Source organism: Kwoniella pini, chromosome 9 (assembly GCF_000512605.2).
Source record: "Kwoniella pini CBS 10737 chromosome 9, complete sequence".
NCBI classification, from domain to species: Eukaryota; Fungi; Basidiomycota; class Tremellomycetes; order Tremellales; family Cryptococcaceae; genus Kwoniella; species Kwoniella pini.
The window spans coordinates 489,230-508,958 of NC_091724.1; the positions used below are offsets into that span (position 1 = coordinate 489,230).

At 43.1% G+C, this 19,729-nt stretch overlaps 6 protein-coding genes across 6 annotated transcripts; 3 read left to right on the forward strand and 3 right to left on the reverse strand.

Annotated features, from left to right (window-relative positions):
- Positions 1-380: 380 nt before the first annotated feature.
- On the forward strand, positions 381-794 carry I206_106465 (uncharacterized protein; the record flags this gene model as incomplete). The annotated part of the gene is made up of 1 exon (XM_019158964.1): positions 381-794. The coding sequence occupies one exon, from the start codon at positions 381-383 to the stop codon at positions 792-794; it is 414 nt and encodes a 137-aa protein (XP_019008102.1).
- A 1,496-nt stretch (positions 795-2,290) lies between these two features.
- Positions 2,291-3,552, forward strand: I206_106466 (uncharacterized protein; the record flags this gene model as incomplete). The annotated part of the gene is made up of 4 exons (XM_070203323.1): positions 2,291-2,338; positions 2,398-2,522; positions 2,589-3,376; positions 3,443-3,552. The coding sequence occupies 4 exons, from the start codon at positions 2,291-2,293 to the stop codon at positions 3,550-3,552; spliced, it is 1,071 nt and encodes a 356-aa protein (XP_070059424.1).
- An 885-nt stretch (positions 3,553-4,437) lies between these two features.
- I206_106467 (uncharacterized protein) lies at positions 4,438-10,152 on the forward strand (the record flags this gene model as incomplete). Its single annotated transcript, XM_019158966.1, has 9 exons — positions 4,438-4,749; positions 4,959-5,650; positions 5,724-5,794; positions 5,856-6,468; positions 6,534-6,757; positions 6,820-6,926; positions 6,983-9,175; positions 9,269-9,448; positions 9,523-10,152. 9 exons carry the CDS (start codon positions 4,438-4,440, stop codon positions 10,150-10,152), a joined length of 5,022 nt encoding a protein of 1,673 aa, XP_019008104.1.
- An 882-nt stretch (positions 10,153-11,034) lies between these two features.
- On the reverse strand, positions 11,035-13,054 carry I206_106468 (uncharacterized protein; the record flags this gene model as incomplete). The annotated part of the gene is made up of 8 exons (XM_019158967.1): positions 11,035-11,103; positions 11,169-11,242; positions 11,333-11,407; positions 11,481-11,699; positions 11,758-11,820; positions 11,879-12,256; positions 12,338-12,483; positions 12,564-13,054. 8 exons carry the CDS (start codon positions 13,052-13,054, stop codon positions 11,035-11,037), a joined length of 1,515 nt encoding a protein of 504 aa, XP_019008105.1.
- Positions 13,055-13,460: 406 nt separating this feature from the next.
- I206_106469 (uncharacterized protein) lies at positions 13,461-17,868 on the reverse strand (the record flags this gene model as incomplete). The annotated part of the gene is made up of 21 exons (XM_019158968.2): positions 13,461-13,711; positions 13,774-13,813; positions 13,869-13,936; positions 13,995-14,176; positions 14,236-14,327; positions 14,390-14,622; positions 14,684-14,779; positions 14,834-14,895; positions 14,957-15,020; positions 15,085-15,256; positions 15,324-15,584; positions 15,649-15,741; positions 15,800-15,907; positions 15,972-16,033; positions 16,110-16,406; positions 16,474-16,548; positions 16,613-16,742; positions 17,061-17,531; positions 17,599-17,634; positions 17,705-17,754; positions 17,820-17,868. The coding sequence occupies 21 exons, from the start codon at positions 17,866-17,868 to the stop codon at positions 13,461-13,463; spliced, it is 2,892 nt and encodes a 963-aa protein (XP_019008106.2).
- A 428-nt stretch (positions 17,869-18,296) lies between these two features.
- I206_106470 (uncharacterized protein) lies at positions 18,297-19,702 on the reverse strand (the record flags this gene model as incomplete). Its single annotated transcript, XM_019158969.1, has 6 exons — positions 18,297-18,335; positions 18,395-18,439; positions 18,499-18,875; positions 18,940-18,955; positions 19,347-19,430; positions 19,496-19,702. 6 exons carry the CDS (start codon positions 19,700-19,702, stop codon positions 18,297-18,299), a joined length of 768 nt encoding a protein of 255 aa, XP_019008107.1.
- Positions 19,703-19,729: the final 27 nt, after the last annotated feature.

The window sequence follows — 19,729 nt, forward strand, 5'->3', positions numbered from 1 at the left end:
TCAATTGCAATCACTCGAACCAAGCTAAACATAATACAAATATGGGTTACGCTCGTCGACGATTAACCATTCCTACTAACGAACAGCTCGTTGATCCAGATTCAACATGGAATGATATATCCCAAGCTGAGGAAATGTTCTTTTCAGACATTTCAAATCGTCACAACAGATCGGGCCCATAATTACTTTAGACCTTCATATGACAATGATAACCTTAACCTTAGTGTCAATGTCGATATAACTTCGTATATATTTCGTACAAAATCGCAAGATGAATCAATGAAATATGTTATTTGCGATGATTTTCTCTATTATGCTGTGACAGAAAGACAAGCAGGAGTTGAAAGAGGTCTTGAAATTTTTATAGAAAATAATGGAGAATGGGAAAAAAAACAGTTGATCCTTTGGGAGATGTAATTACCTTTACAAAGAAAGATAATGGTACATTTGATATTTTTGAATCAGCTATTAAGTTGGATAAATATTGTAATGATACTAAACCTAATAGAAGACTTCTTTCTATATCATTCGATAAAAAAGATGAACCTAATAAATTCGGATATTCTCCTATAGATGGATCTGATGATTCTGTCTGGCCAAGAGACATTGAGAAGTCAGATGAATATAGAGCTGGAACAATTTGGTATCTTTGGGAAAATGTTGACAATGATCCAAATTTACGATCCCCTTACGATCCCGATCAATTTTATACCTGTAGAAAAGGTTCAAATAAAAAATATAGACCTGATTCTATCTCGGCTACGCAAAATAGATTTGCGGCTTTATCAATTTGATGAAAATATGGAATAATTTTAGTGTTTTCATATCATCGTCGATAATAGCTTAAGACAATATACCTTGAATCCATATTTACTGTATATATGAATAAAATACCTTTTTATGCACAGTTCGTCTAAACCAGTGTCAAGTCAGTTTTGAACATTCCGAGCTTATAAGAGGAACTAGGGTTATGATGTTATGTGTTAAGATGGACTATCATATTTAGTGAGTTTCAAATTATTTGTTCTAGCCTTGTCTCGGTTATTTTACACGTTTGTTTCATCTTTTATAGCATCCTTTTCTGGATCTGACGCGTTTCGATTGGCTTTTTGACTTTTTTTGGCTATTTTTATTATCTGAACTGTTTAGAAACACCTTAAAGATGATCGACTGAAATAGACCCTTGAACGGCTTCAAACATTTGCACATCAGGTTGTAGATCAGGAATATGTATTATCACCCCAGTGTTTACGTTTTGGTCAATTGTCTTTGACTGTATGAGTAACAAAATTCAAATCAAAACAATGGGAAATGGGAAATGGGAACCTTCAACTCCGGAACGCTGGGTCCGTCAAAGGGTTTTGATTATTTTACATCATGCGCAGCGTCATATAACTACATACAGAAATGATTTTTATAATCCTGATATACGCTTTACCCTTGACTTCGTATCCTTGAATTTGTTGAAATGATCCCCGCAGTGCATTTGATTTTGTTCCTTTTGTTGTATTGATTTTCAGGGTAACAATTAAGGTGATTGATTGAATCTATTTTAAAATAAAAGGTAAACAACCAGAGGTTTATTTTTGGATATTGTTTAGTCTGGGCACAGCCCCGTTTTATACTACGTGTATAATAATAAGAAAATATCATCATAATAACTAAGCTTGTATGAGGGTTGAGTAGTTGATGCTGTTTGTTTAGTTGAAAAGTCACGCGTCAAAACCAAAACCACCTTTTTTTACTTTTTCCACCATACACCGTGGTATTATAACATAAAACAAGATCTTTTTTACTTTATCCTTTCATTCACCTTTACAACAAAAACTCATCTGATCATCTTATTCTCTTTATTTCTTTACACCGCATCGCATCGTATATTCAACACTCTTTCTCTCTTTCGATTATATATCATCTGTTGATTTGATTTCAACTCTTTATTTTACGACCACTCAAATTCCACGACTGAACTCTGTAAGTTTGCTTCACTACCAAAAGCATAAAACTTCCCCGAGATCGATCTTCCCCTATCATAAACTTTCCTTTGTTCATCGTTACCATTGATACAAGGGGCAATTCAATCTCATCCCCCCAGCTATGTCTACCAGCAATAAATTTAGACCTGCAGCTGACAAAGCCAATTTTGATTTATATCCTTCCTCTATTATCGATTTGCCGCTTTTTTCGCAATGCACACATATACAGCTCGTGAGTAAGATTCTACCTCTATATCTTTGCCATCGTAACGATCAGCTTACCGATCTTTTCTATATTAGATATTCCAATCAAAATGATCGCTTCTATCGCTGTTGGTGCTGCCGCTCTCTTGGCCGGTGTCGTGAGTTGTCCATCGTCCTAGATATCCCCAACACAGCACTAACGGTACCCCACTCCCAGGCCCAAGCTCAAGTCACCGCCACTGGTACAATGGGTCCAACCAACCCTGCTCAAGCTACTTTGGGTACCGCTGTGAACCAAACATCCATGGCTCGTCTCGTTTCTTTGAACGCCATCGATGATTTGTGAGTTCTCTCCCAACCTCGGTTTCACGTCATACATCAATTGACGATATCTTTGTCATATCATAGCTGTCTTTTCGCTCCCCCTGAAGCCAACTCGGTCATCGGTGAGACTGAAGCAGAGGAAGTAGCCTGGTGTGTTCAAGCCAGAAACAACGCTCGACAAATCCCAGACGGTACCTTCACTTCCGTTCACTTCGTTAAAACCCCCCTTTATTGGCAAATTCAAGGTCTTGGTGACTTGACCAAACTCAACATCGCATCCGGTGATGAAGGAGGTGAACTTGATCCTCACGGTGCCACCGGTCTTGGTAACCCTGTCGGTGGTAACGTCACTACCAACGCTACCGGTACAGATGTCCATTACGAAGAATGGATGAACTACATGTCATATCAACAATTCTGTCTTAGAATTTGTATCGCTGAGAACTCTACTTACTCCGCCGCTTTGATGTGTCAACACACCCTCGATGAAATGGGTTGTAACTGGGTCATGCCCGGTGACTACACCGATAACTCCTTCACCGAATGTGATGGTGATTCCGCCTACCCACCTGGTCTTTACCCTCTGTCTAACGGATCCACCTCTACCTTCCAACAACGATACACCGGTACTTATACCGATGGTTCTGGTTCAGTAGGCATGTGGACTCAAGGTCAAACCGTTACTCCTCAAACCGCTTACTCCACCCCAGCTACTTCCAACTGTGTGACTTACTCCACTATCGGTAACGGACTTGCTGCTGTCGCCACCGGCTCTTCCAACTCCTCATCCTCATCCTCTTCAGCAAGTGCTTCTGGATCCGCTTCTTCAGCTGCTGCTTCCGGATCAGCTAAAGCTGCTTCCGGATCAGGTGGTAGTGCCGCTGCTGCCACTGGCTCAAAGACAGGATCCAACACCGCTGCTTCTGCTTCCGCCTCAGCTTCCAGTTCTAAATCCGGTGCTCTCCCCCTTGCTGCTGGAAACAACCTTTTCGCTGGTGTATTCAGCTTATTAGCTGTCTTCGCTAGTGCCGGTGCTTTCCTCCTTTAAACAATTGCGGAATGTTTTAGTTTTTCAGGATAAAGATGAGGAAGGGACACTAGATGGTCTTGTTGGCTGTTTCGGTACTCAAATACTTACGCATATTCAATCTTTCATACGCTGTTTCATAGTCATACCTCTGTGTCTTCTTTAGTAGCTGTTTCTTTTTTAACGTTAGTCAGTATCATACATAACGCACATCGTAATGGACAATGAACAAATTTTGATGCTTTCTGGGTTATCTGCATTACTCCATCTTTCCTTCTTTCCATCGCGATCTGAGGCAAGAGTCGAGATAATTACAAGCAAAGATTAATGATCTGGCGTCGATCTCTTGAGTTGGATCTTTGGCTGAGTATTTTATGCTCAAACCATTAAAAGCGGAGAAGGGCGCCACAATTGATTTTTTTACGTTAAAACAATTGAGCACCGCCTTTTTAAATCTCTTCGGTCAAAGCGGAAAGTCAATGCGATGTCTGGATTCTCGTGCCTGAATTCCGTTAAACGTATGGTGGCGATGATGATGAAATGGTTAATGGTTGATTAGAATGCATATGACAAGCTTGGTATATGATATTGTATACATTCTCATGATTACAATTTAAGACTAACAAACACAAAAGGTGGACGAGATCGAAACATAGTATCTCATCAAAACACTCCTTCCAGGTCAAGTTGTTTTTACATGGGAAAAGTATAGGTTATCCGATATAGGGGCCTTTAATTCCTTTGAAAACAGAATTACATTCAACATCAAATTTAACTATACAATATCGAATATATAGCCTCCTTTCATAATTATACAACGACTATAAGACGCTTGGATATCAAATACATTGAAATTCAAAGAATCAATCAAATCAATTTAGGGATATTTATCAATAGTTTAAAAAAATGTTTAAAAGAAAATCAAATTCACATGTTGTTTCTCCTTTAGAACCACCTAAACTTTCACCTGCAAGTACTGATGTAAATCAATTTCAATTTTCAAATCAACAACATCAAGAAGGTCATGGAAGTTTTGGTAGAGGTCAATCTTTTGGATTACCAAGTGAAGTTGAACGTACAATTACAAGAGGTTCTACAGGTACTGCATCAAGTACTGTAAAAGAAAAAAGAAGAAGTGGATTTTTTGGTTTGGGTGGAAAGAAAGATAAAGAAAAAGAGAAAGAGAAAGAGAAGGAAAAAGAGAAAGAAAGAGAAGAGGTAAGTCTTATTTTGATTTAGAAACTTGTAATTTGGTTGAGCTATGGTCGTAAAGTGTAAGGGAAAGATAAGTTGATTGATTTGTAGACAACCAAGTGAAGTAGAAGCTTGGACGGCTGGATGGTTGTTATTGGTATTGAGATTGGCAAAGCTGACTTCTATCTTGGACTTCCTACGTCTACAATTGAATTTCCGTGTCACTTTCACAGTACCGACCTAGACAATCTTTCACAGTTGATCGTCCAACGCCGCAAACTCGCGGAAGCGGCTCTTTCCCTAGACCTGGACCTAATGGTCATTCCATGATACCCGTAGAAGACAATTTCCACCAACAGCTTAATCAACCGCCTTATAATACCAATATGAGACCTTTTGATCGACCTCAACAAGGTGTCAACGGCTCAACGCCTCCACCTGGACAATCTCAACAACCTCTTTCTCCTCCACCTCATCTGCAACAACAACAACAGCAACGAGCAGTCTCTCAACCCGGTCAACAAAATCAAGATTTCCTCCCTCCACAAAGTGGTAATGTACCCAAATCACAATCTATGGGATTTGCTAGACCACAATCTCAATCGTTTAATCCTCAACAACAACAGCAAAGACAAGGATCTCAACCACTTGATTCGTCAAGCCCGAATCAGAGGATACCTAAATCATCTTCTATGCCATTAGACCAGCATGTTTCCTCTCCGGCCCCACCCGCTCCACCAGGAAAGACCATTTCCCCTCGAGACTCGCCTGGTGGTAGTGATACTGGCAAACCATTAGGAGGAGTTCTCAAGAGGTTTGAGAGAATAGTGGATCTTATATCTCATCAACCGCAAAAGACATATGTCACCAGTCCACCAGAGCTAGAGATGATATTAGCTAGGACTAGTGCGGGTGGTCAGCCCAAGTAAGTGGCTCTAATGCGGCTTGTTTGAGGATACTAAGTCAATCTTTGTGCTAATTCAACGTACTGTGTTCAGACAAGGGCAACCAGGAACTGTAGATAATGATTGGGACGCAGTGTGGTTGCAGCTGTCTGGAATATCCCTTTGTAAGCTGAAGTGCTGTGTTTTTTAACCGAGCATGTGTAGCTGATTATAACGTCTTTCCAGCCATGTGGTCAATGAAAGAAACCCGATTAGCAGCTTCAAAAGGAGAGAAAGTTCCTCCTACATACTTCAACATCACCGATTCATCCCTTGAACTCCTTGCTCCTTTACCTCCACCACCTCATCGACCAAATTCGCACCCACACCATTTCGTGTTTTCTCTGAATACTGCTGGATCTAATAGATTATTGTTCTCATGTCCCTCAGAAAAGGACTTGGCGAAATGGGCGATAGGTTTACGATTAGCGGCATGGGAAAGATCGAGATTAGAGGAAATCTATACTGGTCATCTGATACAAGGAGGCGGTAGAGAGCCTCCGAATGATCTGGTCAGAGGCAGAATGGAAGGATGGGTTAGAGTCAGAGTGATGGGTGGAACAGAATGGAAGAGACTATACGCGGTTCTTAGCTTACCCAGATCAGACGAAACTGCCAAAGATGAGGAGAAAAAAGGCCGTAGAAGGAGTTTCTTCGGTATGGGAGATAAAGAAAAGGATCAACCTGTTCAAGAACCAAATACGGGAGTAGCAATGGCTACCTTTTACAACGAACCACGGACAGCAAAGAATAAGACGTCGGTTACGCCAGTTTTGACCATAACCAATGTAACACAGGCGTGAGTTCTTGACTCCAGCTTCGATTCGATAAAGAGATATCTGCTGACATAATTTGTTAAATTAGCTACGCCGTCTTCCCCGAACGTCTTGAAGTCATGACCCAATCTAACCTTTTCAAGGTTGTAGGACGGGTGTCGGGAGATATGGTCACGGTTGAAGGAAGGTTGAGAGATTCAGGTTGGGCTCTGTTGATGCCTGAGTCTCTCGACAGTCCAGCTGGCGAAAAATCCCATCACACTCAACCGGGTAATACTTCCCCTTTGGCTAATATGATGAAATGGGTGACCGGTCAGTATTTTGTCTTTAGGAATGTTGTGACCCTTACTAACTACTTTTCCAACCCCGACTAGGCTTCCACGATGTATTCAAGTTATACGGTAGACCAGAAAAGTATAATTGGGACCCGAGAAACCCATCCGGGCTGTTTTTCGCCTATCCAAAGGATGAAGATAAGACAGTTAGTGCTAGTCACTACTACCATCGACGACATGACTGACTCTTCTTGCGCCCTAGCGTTTGTTCCTCACGATCGACGAAGCCATGATGTCCGATTTCCGCATCCCACAACTTCCCAACGTCCGGGCGAATTTCGCATCGCTTGCCCAGCGACGTATGGACGGGCAATTGCTCTTAGCAAATGGACCAATCGATGAAAAGGGAGAAGATGCGGCTGAGGAGGAAGAACATACACCTCGTCCAGCAGGAGACTATAGACTGCCTCCCTTATCGTTTGGCGAACATGGTTCTAATCCAGGATCGGATACCAATTTACCTCGATCTCTAACGCCCATCACCGAAAGGACCGATATTGCAACCCGAGAGAACAGTATGCGAACAGTGAAGAGTCAATTCACTGCTATCGGTATGGGAGCACCTAACAGCGGCGCATCAGCTACGGGCGATAGAAAAGCAAGCGGTGGAAGTTCAAAGCAAGGCTCTCAAGGGTCGACTAGACAGACTGCCTCATCCGTTGGGGGTGACTTAGCACCCATCGCAGATACATCGACAGAAGGTTTCGGTCAGTTGACTGAAGAGCCTGAAAGCCGTGCAGCTGTTAGTGATGGTCAGATCAGTCCGACACCTTATACAGCCACAACCGAAACTGCTCAAACTATGTGGTCTCAAGATACAGGAGTGACGCCTACACCGCAAAGTGCCACGCAATCAGCCTCGAATCACCATCCTTTCGTTGGCGTTGTACCACTGAGCATGAAGGATACCACACCGAGTCTACCGCATTCTCAGGGTACATCTGAGGAAACAACGAGAGATAATCGTGGTTCGCCAAAACCAGTTTCACCACCTCCTGCCCTTGCTCAACCGATCACTGAAACGCATGTGTTGTCACCCACACCTCGAAAAGTGCCAGTCGGCGACAAAGTGGACACGAATGGTGGTATACATGAAGAACCAGCTGCATTATACCTGATGAATATGGTAGAAGATCAACCTTCCGCTCCATTGCCCGTTCCGAAAGACGCCAGACACGGTAAATCACCCTCGCCTGAGAGAGTCAGACCGACAATCAATACAGATCTCGACTCAATGACGAAACAACCTCGATCCGAAGTGGGTCGAAAGCCTTCAGGTGCTCGAGCTGTACCTCCAAGGAGAAATAGTGGTTCAAGAGTGCTCGAAGCTGTATTAGACGATAGTCCAGTGCCCAACGAGCAATCTGTTCCTGCTCCAAAAGAAGGTGGACATGGTAAATTCCCTACATCATCGACCCAAGCGGACTTGGGAGAAGAGGTATCCGCATTTATGGATTACGCGGAAGCCCCTTCGCCGGTCAAAAGCAAAGCTCCTACCGTTGCCGCTGCGTCGATTCCACCCAGAGAAGAATTCCGATCGTCGTTCGCACCTTCCAAAGCTTCTGCTGATCGACGAGCTAAAGCTGAACAAGCCGTTGTCGATCAGCAAAATGCCAGAACTCTTCCCGGCGGTGGACGAAGGAGGGTCGCAGCTAAGTCGGAATCAAGCGAGAGTGAATCAGATGAAGATGAAGAGGAATCGCCTGCTGAGAGAAGACATCCTCACGGATTACCCATACCACCTACATCACCTCCAGTTCAATCAACAAGAAGCAAAGGGTCTGATCCACCTGTTCAAAGATCAACCTCAAGAGCCTTACCACCTGTACCTCAAGCGCCCGAATTACGGGAATCCGTCACGAATGGTGGTTATAGTCATGATCGAGATAGCTATTACCATTCTCAAATTCAACAATCTCTCGATCATCCTCGGCCAAGATCTCGGTCTCCCATAGGTGCCGGTAATTCATCAGTGTATTCTAGCATACCCGCACCGCCTCCATCGAACATACGGAATGTCAGCACCTCACAGCCTCCTCCACCGGCTACACGACAAACGATGTGGAATGCAAATTTCTCAGCTGACCACGGCATGCCTCAAGAAAACAAGTCTGGTAAATTCGTGGAGTTAGAGGAGCCGTCTGTCCAATTGACCAAAGCTTTCGCACCTCATGGTCTGCTGCAAGCTGGAATGCAAGATAAAGAGGATAGAAGTGCTAAGAAACAAGAAGAAGTAGCTAGAGAAACGGGAAGCTCACTTATCAACGTACCTTCCAAACCACCGCCTCCGCAAATGGGACTGTTGGGCGCAGTAGCTGCGCACGAAAAGGAGAGAAAGAATGCGGGTGGCATTGGAGCTACTTTGACAGATCGCGAGAGGGAGAAGAGGTTGGCTGTGAGTAGCAGAAATTCAATTCGCTGCTGGCGCCCACACTTTTCAGGACATTCAGGGAAGTAAACCAGTACTAATATGTCAGTACTTGATTAGGAGGACCGACAGCGCGAGATCGAAAAGCTGCAAAAACAACAAATGGATCATATGCGTCAATTTGGCGGGGATATGTATGGTCAACAGCAGCAATTCCCGTACGGAATGCAATCGCCTGTGGGTATGGGCATGGGTGGTATGGGAATGGGTATGATGGGCATGCCACCGATGGGATATCCCGTGAGTTCATTCTGTAACTGGCATACGCGCCTTCGCGAGGATCAAAAACTGACGATCATCCAACTTGTGATCAGTCATATCAGAACCAAGGATTCCAAGGTGGATTCAACCCATACGCGCAGCAACAAGCTATGATGGCTGCTCAAATGGCATACCAACAAGCTTTAATGATGTCAAATGCGGGATCACAAGCAGGTGATCATCAACAAGATCGTTCTGGATCAGCTACTCCCGGTGTCTTGCCAAATAATATGGATATGAATAGAGCATCTTCTCCAGCAGGAAGTACTCGATCAAATAATTTCTCAACTCCACCTCCATCTATGCCACAATTTTACCCTAATAATCAATCATTTTATGGATCACCTATGATGGGTATGGGTATAGGCATGGGAATGGGTTCACCTATGATACCTCCTTGGATGATGCAAAGTCCAAGTCCAGGTCCAGGTCAAGTTCAAGGTCAAGGTCAAATGTGGAATTCACCTTCACCTTCTCCTGGATTAGGATCAGGATCAGGACCAGGTCCTGGAGGATTTGGACAAAATCAAAATCAAAATCAAAATAGGTTTGATTGGTTATCACCAAATCAACAAAGTCAAAGTCAAGGACAAAGTCAGAGTGGAAGTGAAGTTGGAGGAGGACAAAGATCAAGATTGAATAGTAATAATACTGCTGATGAGAGATACCAAGGTGCTTCTTAGTCATCTATATAGCTACGAAGTGTCTTTTGTTGTAGATATTTTGTATTGCGTTAAGGGTGCAAACTCATTTTATATTTTATATCGTTCAAGATATAATCAGGACAATTAAATAATATTGGAGATGCATAATTTACCTTATAAACAAGACCATCGCTGTACTTCTTAGCTGCACATTCACAAATGCTTGGTCGTCAGTATGAGTCAAGAGTGGGATTCGTACTTACACGGACGAAGGCCCCATTTTGTGGGTGTGGATAGGTATAGGCCGCGGATCGTTGGGAATGCAGCGGCAATGTTGAAGAGTCTTCACTCGAAAGCCTTCTGGGATCTGCCTCTGTGCCCTCGAAGAGCGTACCTAAGTCAACATCATACATATCGGCTTGATCCATGTTTAGGTGGTAGTCAACAAGTGTGGGATAATGTGAAGTATGATATGGGGTTGAAGACAGATTCACTGCTCTGGGTATGCCGTTCACATATATATGTAAGGGGGATCCGTTGCTGTTAGACTTAGGCCTTCTCCGTCTCAAGGGATGTTGTTGTCCTCCCTCCTTGAATTTGAAAAAAAAACGCTTCATCTCTACATCACTGTGCACCTTTGTATCGATCTGACGTATGCTTCACTGAACTCGCATTCTCAAATGAAACCAAAGGAAGAATGAAAGTCATGGCTTGAGGACAGCGGCAGATTCAGTATCTGTTGGGCCATTGACGAGCAAAGGAGAAGAAAGGATGAGAATCCCTTGTGGATGACCATCAACGTCATAGTAGATTGACGTCACGTCGGCGTAGTAATCTAAAGAAACAGTCTAACATGCATGACATACCACCGAATACGATAGCTCTTCTTCGACATCGGCTTACCCATCCAAGTATGATGTTTCATTTGAACATTAGACCAGTAATCCCGCCACTCAAAATCGTTACTGCGGTATATATTAATAAGATACCCTAAGTCGATAGTTGTCATTAGCTTAGTCGATGGATCAGAGGAGGACAGGTAGATGTGAACTTACATAGTTATGGAAGCCATATGCACCTGTCGCACCTCTGAGCACGCCAATCTTGAGCAATTTGTCCGAGATTGGACCTATCAAAAACAATAGTCAACGATAATTCTCCGCCACGAACCGCCCGTGTGTGAGTCAGGCAAGGAGCACAAACATGAAAACATGCTCACCTGAACTCAAGTTACCAACACCTCTCATGAAAGCGAATATTGAATAAGTCAATCCAGTGACAACGGGATCGTCCTCTAAACCCACCAAAAATTCAGATGAGCGAAGATCAGATCATAGGCGAAACAGGTTGAAGCAACTATGACTCACTAGAGATAGTTCCTACCATTTGAGTCCAGAGTGTAGTAAAGCTTAATCCCAAAAGCCCAAAGGTAATTGCAAAAGCCACCAACACTGCACTATTCGTTCCGAATCCCCATAAGAAAGCGCAAGATAATGCGCTTCCCACGCATGAAATACAGACTGTCCATTTGAGCGGTAATTTGTCTGACAGATAGCCTAGCAATGCATTTCCAGGTACAGAGGACGCTGTGATTTTGATTGAATTTAACTTGGCATTCATGAAAAGCAGAAATTCTCAACTTACCATTGAGTATAGCAATTAGAACTGTACCATTAGGTTTATTAAGTCCAACCTCATTCACGAAAGCTAGATTATCATGTCAATTAGCATATGGTTTAGGCGTTTTATCTGAACAGGAACTCACATGGCAACCATAAACTAGGAATGAAATTTCCCATACTAGTTAAAGCAATAGTGAAAATAGCTAAATACAATGCACTTCTTCTTAAGAAAGTCCAATCAATTCTAGGTCTTCTTCTTCTTTTACTTGAATTATCTTGAGAATATCTTGAAAGTGGAATTCTTCTTTGAATAGCTAATAAAGCAATGTTTCCAGTTATAGCATATCCTATACCTAAAGAAATCATTGCTGCTTTATATCCAAATCGACTTAATAAACCTTGCATTAGAAAAGGGAAAATGAATCCACCTAATCCAGTTCCAGAATACATTACACCGGAAGCGAATCCTCTTTTAGCATGAAACCACTCGAATAGTAAAGTTGCACACGGGAAATAAGTAGCTATATAAACATGTTTAGTATCAGGTTTATTACTTTTTGAAGACCTTGGTTTTCCCTTTAGTAAATATAGGATTAACTTACCACTTGCTAAAGGGTAAAATATACCCATTGTCACGATTAAATGCCAAGGTTTAGTGACAAAAGCACTAGCAATCATAGCTAAAGAAGCAACCGTCAAACCTCCAATTTGTAATGTCTTTGTCATTCGAGGATATGCAGTAAAGATGCTGTGTTTTTTTTTTTCAAAGCATCGTATCAGTAAAAAAACCAAAAGAAGAGAAGATTCAAGGATAGAAGAAAAACTTACGGTCCAAAACAAGCAATAGTCATATAACTTAAACCAGTTTGTAAAGTAGCAGCTAAAGTAATTGTAGATTCACCTTGTCCATTAAATAAAGTATTTGTCCAATAAACATGTAAAACACCAATTGAAAATGGTAATCCCCAAATTATAATTTCAATATATGTAGCAGCAACTAAAAATAACCATGCTTTTGATCCTCCATCTACTGGAGGTAAAATTTCAGTTGGATTATGTCCTTCTTCTGTACGATCTCTATTTGGACTTGGACTTGATATACGTTGTTGAGTTTCATTTGAATGATCATTCTGTGAAAGATTGATATTTTGATTTATAGAATATGTAGAATTTACTCTAGAGGAAGAGGGACTTTGGAATGGATTTTCATCTTCAGTAGATCTTCCAACTGATTGAAAATCGGATTGTAAGATTGGATTTTGACCTGAAATAGCAATTAATTCTATATCGCCTGAAGGCAAAGCTGATGAGGGGCTCATCTTGCGCAAGATATTATTATTGGAGATCTGGGACACAATGAAATTTACAAAAATTTGTGAACAGCTTGAAGTCTAAAGAAGAGCAGGTAAGAGAAAATTCTCGGATGACCGCGCAGGTGCACAATTCATACGGTGCAAGAGTACAGAACAATATGGGGTACGTGTGGGATATCCGCTGAAATGCAAACGAGAAATGCGGGTAAAAAAAAAAAAGATCCGGCTAATTTGTCAGATTTCAGTCATGATGGTGCCTGATCATCCGGATCACATGGCGAAAATTATCCGAAAGGCGGGGCATGACATGACATGACAGGAACATGCTATATATATGTGCATTTGGTATACAATGTTGAGTTGTCATGTCTGTGATGATCAACTGATTGAATGCTGAACGTGTAAGTATAGCTTATAAGGTATTCACAACCCCCTTGATCCATTCATTTCCCTCGAATCGCTCTTTGTACTCTTCCACCGTACGCCTAAGTTCAGCCAACATATCTTCTTCCGACATATCCATGTCTTCGTCTCCTTGTCCATCACCATTCATTGGAGTGGTCGTACGGGATTTCCAAGTATTTAAAAATTGCTGTATAAGAGCTGTGCCTTCATCCGTTTCTTCTTTCGTATACTTGGTCAGTGATTCATCGGGATCCCCATCTGTTAATCTGAGGGTCAGCTCTATTCTGATATCATAGCATAATCCGAGCCGTATTAATCACCTCCGAAGTCTTCCAGCTCCTCCGCTTTCCTCTTCGCGAGCTGTCAGATTTGATATTGTCAGCCGCTAGTATCACGCAAGCATTCACAAACTCACTTTGACCACGCTTTCAGGGAAATTAGCCAATTCAGCCACATGGATACCGAAACTCTGATCGCATACCCCTATACTCGTTGCTGTAGTATGAGCCATATCCCGAGATTAGTGCACAGAATGACATACCCTCTTTCACTTGGTAAAGCAAGGTGATATTCCTATCCTGTTTTCCATTCGCATCTCGCTTATCGCTGACAAGCGCTTCTACATGCAGATTCTTCACGTGGGAAAGGGATTGATCGAGAGAAGTCAATTCGTGAAAATGAGTAGCAAATAGGCAGAAACATCGAATTTTAGATGCTATGTGCCTATACTCCTACCTCAGCATACAATATGATGTGCATATTGGTGCGGTGGCAAGACTCACTCGCTGATTGCCCATGCTAATCCGAAACCATCGTATGTAGACGTTCCTCGTCCAAGCTCATCGATGATGATCAGAGAGTCCTTTGTGGCGGACTACATGCATTGAATCAGTATATCATTTCGATCTAAAGTCATAAGCTAAATGAGCGACTTACCTTGAGGATAGTGGCGGTTTCCAGCATTTCAGCCATGAACGTGGAAACTCCCTTGAGCTGACTATCTCCGGCACCCACTCTTGCGAGTATACAATCGAATATAGGCAATTGAGCTTCATCGGCAGGCACGAAGCACCCAATTTGAGCTAGGAGGGCGATCGCACCTATTTGTCGGATATATGTCGATTTACCTCCCATATTGGGTCCGGTGAGAACGATGAATTCTGATTCGTCTAGCGTATAACGTGTATCAGCCAGAGCGCCGTCTTCGAGGCAAGGAATCCAACTGCTTACCCTTGCGCATATCATGGTTATTCGGTATGAAAGTCACATCATCCTGAATCTCGAGTACGGGATGTCGAGCATTCTGCAATATTATGTCGCCGGTCCCTTCGAGACGAATTTCAGTTTCACGCTCCCAGTGCAAGTCAGTACCGAGCTCACCTTTCTCCGTTAAAGTAGGCTTGACATATGGGATGGGTGCGTTCGCAGACACATGGGCGAAGCTGTACATATAGGACCTGATCAGCTGCCTCGAACGATCGATCTTGCTCTCATGGTACCCACCTGACGGTCACATCGATGGCCGCAATGAGGTTGTCCAGGATCTCCAATATAGGGGTATACGAGGCTGGTCTCACAGATCAGCTGAGGTCACCGGCCCAGGGGTTTCCCATTATCGACAAGTCACGTACCTGCAATTCCGACAACTTCTTTCACTAGATGTCTTTGGCTCTTGTCGTATTGAGCTTGTAAATCGAAATAATTCTCGCTCAACTGCTTGAGATGGGGAGTGGTAAATATGGTACCGGATTTTTGGGTCGCCAGATCTATGTAGCCCTTCTTGCCTCGCAGACTTCCGGCTTCCTACAACGCACCGTAAGATGGGCATGAGTTCATGTAAATTCGCGTGGGGTCAGTAGTAGCAACTTACGGCTTTGGTGACTCTGAAAGAGTATTTGTACACTTGATGATTCTCCAAGTGCAACTTCTTGTCAGTATCCAGATTTAACTCTCTACCGACTCTCATATGCTCATCATCCAGCTGGTCTCGAACTTCTAAGAGCTCCTTTTTTAGCCTTTCTAGATTATCATCGAAAGTTGGCAAGAGAACGAAGTTATGACGATTCATTTCTTCCAGATCTATTGTATCTTCAACCATCTGAGTGTAGTTGGCGAGATTGTCCGCATGTTCCTATGGCAGCAAGTCAGAAGATTGATCGGTCATTCGTGAGTCTCAATATGATTGCTGTACGCACACGTAGTGGTTTCAGGTAAACCTCTTCTATCAGATCCTTAGCGATCGCGTTGAGCGGTTCGACTCCTTCCAAGATCCTGTTGAGATCAGGTAGCTGGAGAGCAACATACTAAATTAGCCTTTTATAAGTCAGGCTGTACTGCATCACTGACCTTGTTGACAGCCTGATACACCCTAACGACATCTTCCAAACCAGCGACTCTACGATGAAATTTCTTAGATATGCGATGGAAATCAGGCATGACTTTAAGGATCTCATCCTGTGCGGGTCGCCGTCAGCTACCGATCTTGTAAAATCACATCACTTGGGGGAGGTGGACAGACCTGTATCGATCGTCTCGCGGTGGTATCGTCCACAAATGCTTCGACGATAGTCTGCCGTTGGACTATGAAAGGTACCACGCCGATCAGTCTGAGCAATTCAACAAAAGGGCAACGTAAGAATTTGAGGGGTGGACTGACCGATTTCATGCTTGTTGACCAAAGGCTGCTTTAGCCACCTTGCTAATAACCTTTTCCCTTGACTTGTCTTACATCTGTCCAACAAACCATACAAACTCATATTCTTACTTCCACCGGTTTCATTCGGTTGAGGCATCAAATTGAGAGCTTTGAGAGCGGAAGCATCGAGTTTCATATACTGCGACAAGTCATGCTTGTGTAGTCGGTATTGGCCGTGCATTGTAGTGTCTGCCAGAAGGTTTAGGTAAATTAGTAAAGCTGACATGGCAGACATAGCTGCTTTCATGTCGAATTCGGCTGAAAATAGGAGATTATGCTGTCAGCTCGACCTGGTAAACTGGCAATTATCGAAAAGCTAACGCACGCAATGCTACACCAGCATTCGTCTCATCCAGCAACCTATTCAGATCTTGTTCCACATTACGAGCTTGGAAATCGGCTATATGTATGGAGAGCCCATCAGCTGTTGAGTTTACACGACCAAAACCGACCGGCTGACTCACCATGTCTTCGAGGTGTTACTATGATCTGACATCTTTCTATCAGAGTCTTCAATTTGGTCAGATCGTGATTCGTCTCCTTTTCATCTAATTGCATGATGCATTCCTTCACTCCGAGCTGAATGAGGAGGGACTATGAGTAGAAGTAACCAGTCAGTTTCCTTTGTATGATCTCGACTCGTCGGAAGGGGACTTGATTCTGTTCAGACTAGTTGAAGGGGGAGGTGAGATTTAGGGAAGGGACCAGCAAGTATCGGTACAAGGATGGGCTGGTAAAGGAGCAAGAGGAAGGCGCATGTATACGTCAGAGGATAGGTAGGCTGACTGAATAGAAGAAGTAGGCCGAGGAGGGGACAGATCAGAGGCGATGAGAACGACGGAGACGGGGGCGAAGCAACCAGGGTTCGCCTCATATAATTTTTTGATGAATCCGAGTAGGGGCGAAGCTCACCTCAGTATTGCCAAAACTCTCATCTTCCACGAATTCCCCAACACCCAGAAGTCTCTCATTATTATCAATATAAGCTACTCCCACTATTCTTTGCGACTCTTTGACTTGAATCCTTAGAGCAGCAATAACACTACTACTTGATAAACTCTGATCATTAAAAAGTAAATCTTCCAGTTGAATCAAATTTCCAGGAGAAGCAACTTTATTCGATACCCATCTAGTATTATCCTTTCTACCTGGTACTCTTTCTTCCGGTACATAAATTTCGATCCTCATTTGTTTGATGGTTAATGCGTCCCTTAAAAATTGCTTCGTGAGCGATGGAGATATTGTGACTGACGCTAATCCTCTTGATGCTTGTGATGTACTAGTCGAGGGTTTACCTGATCCAAGGTATTTCAGAACAGTGGTAGTTCTGAATATTTCATTGGCTATGTGTATAGCATCTTTTCCATGGGCCGAGTAGTAGTCCTGCGACAATACAATTAATTAGATGGAACGATTCGAATATTCATGAGGAATAGAAAGGCTTGCTCACACCTCGATCGAATAATCTGATCATACCGTCCATTTTCTGTAGGTTGATAGTGTCAGTAAAGGAAATTACACTATTTGCGGATGAGCGAGATCGTTGTATAGCTCACCTCAGGCATCCTTTCCACAAACTTGCAAAACCTATCCTCGGCTTCCTTGTCTACCAGAATTAAGAGGAAAGATTAGCTTTATTCAGCGTGACCATTCAAATGCGAGCTGATTTACCCATCTCAAATTGTGGCCTAGGAGCCGAGGTGGATTCTGCGGCGTACATAGGCTTCGCGATAGTCAGCTATCTAAGTCATATTTGTCATACTAGTTGATGAGGTTGACATACCATCTCGGCGGACTGTACTTAATTTGATCGCTGACGCTCTGGTAGGTAGAATGGTAAGTATCGACCGCTCTTCAGGGAAAGCTAATCAACTCTACAGTTGACCCGGTGCTTTATTGGAAAAAGTAAAGCAGTCGAAAACCAGGAATATGGAATGATACGAGTAATTTGTAATGTTCGTCATGAAATCGATCGCGTCCACCTCAACCAACATTTCAACTCGCGTGTGCATTTAGGAGATCGCATCACGTGACCTCTGAGAATGCTTTGCGTGATGCATTCATTCATGTAACTAGGAGATTCTCAAGGCATTCATGCAGTCGGATACAACACATTGAGGAACATAAGATCGTAGGTATTCTTATCTATCACTTGGCTGGAGGTGTCGATACGAAAGGTTGTTCTGACTAAAAGTTGGAATTGGTATGCATCAGTAGCGAGCATAAATGCTCATCAAGGTACTCACCATCTTTACGCCTTCGACGACAGAAGAAGCTTTTGAAGCTTTTGGCTAAGGTGCCATTCAATATGAGCGGCGTCCAGGTGATCTGAGACTACAGATAGACTCACTTTCTGAGTGGGTGTTTCAGCCAAAGTCGAATCCGAATTCTTCGATTCAGGTGTACCATCAGAACTAGCATGATCGATATCGTATCCCAAATGTACGCCTTGCACCCGGCAGAGTGGCACTTTGACGGGCGTCAAACCCAGAACTCTCCAAATACGCGCTACTTCATTTGCTAACGTCAAGTCATCAAGTTTGAGGAAGACATCAGCAATTAGAGCGAAAGTCAAATTCATGTAGTCTGGACAATTCTTCTTTGTTTGATATGCAGTTCGGTCTCTGAGCGAAGTAAGGTCAAAGAGTGTATCCATATCCAATTGCTTCGGCGGATGCGCATATTGCTCTCGTCTGTGCAGTTCAGCAAGGGCATCGTCGAGGATTTCTATATCGCTTGCTCGTCAGCTTGACATTGATATGTGCCGTTGCTCAGACGATCCTGGATTTACCGAATGCTAGCAAATACTATTTGTCAATTGAGCATCGGCATTCCATTCTGCTATGACAGGCAAACCCCATCCTAAGAGCTAGAGATTGATACCAGAAACCAGCATTTGCTTACTTCATCATCGCGCCAAATAGACGGGAAACAAAAGCATCTTCAACAAGACGTCACGACTTCCCCTCAAGCGTCGACTTCAGAATGAGGACAGTGAAGCGAAAGCAGACTCAGGGGGGAAACAAAAGCATCTTTCAACAAGACATCACGACTTCTTCCAAGCGTTGACTTCAAAATAAGGACAATGAAGCGAAAGCAGGCTTATGCTTGCGAACTCACTTGTCTTAGCTTTTCCCTTAGTTTGCGTATCTCACTTCTTTGCCAGATGCTTTGCCACCAACCTAACTTCAAGCTCACGGTTTGTGAGATTATGTGGTAGGTTCGAACGGCATTCAATCCAATAACCCAGCTTCGCGCCAAATCAGTCCGGTGGCAATTCAGCTATATGTACATCAGGTCATCATCAGTCAAGTTATGCCTCACGATGTTCTCAATCATGCACTTACATCGTAAGTACCCAAATGAATCTCCAGAAAGTGAATTGGTGTCCATTGTATCGTTCCGTCAGGTCGAGAAGTACTGGCGTAGGTCAAGTTTCCTGACCGCAGGTATGGCAATTCTAGTGCTGGAGCTCGAGCTGTGTCCAAAACAAATATAAGCCCTGGATATTGTAGGGTCGATGGAACCCCTTCAGGTATGTCGGAACTAATCATGGTGCTAGAAATGTGATCTGAGTTTGT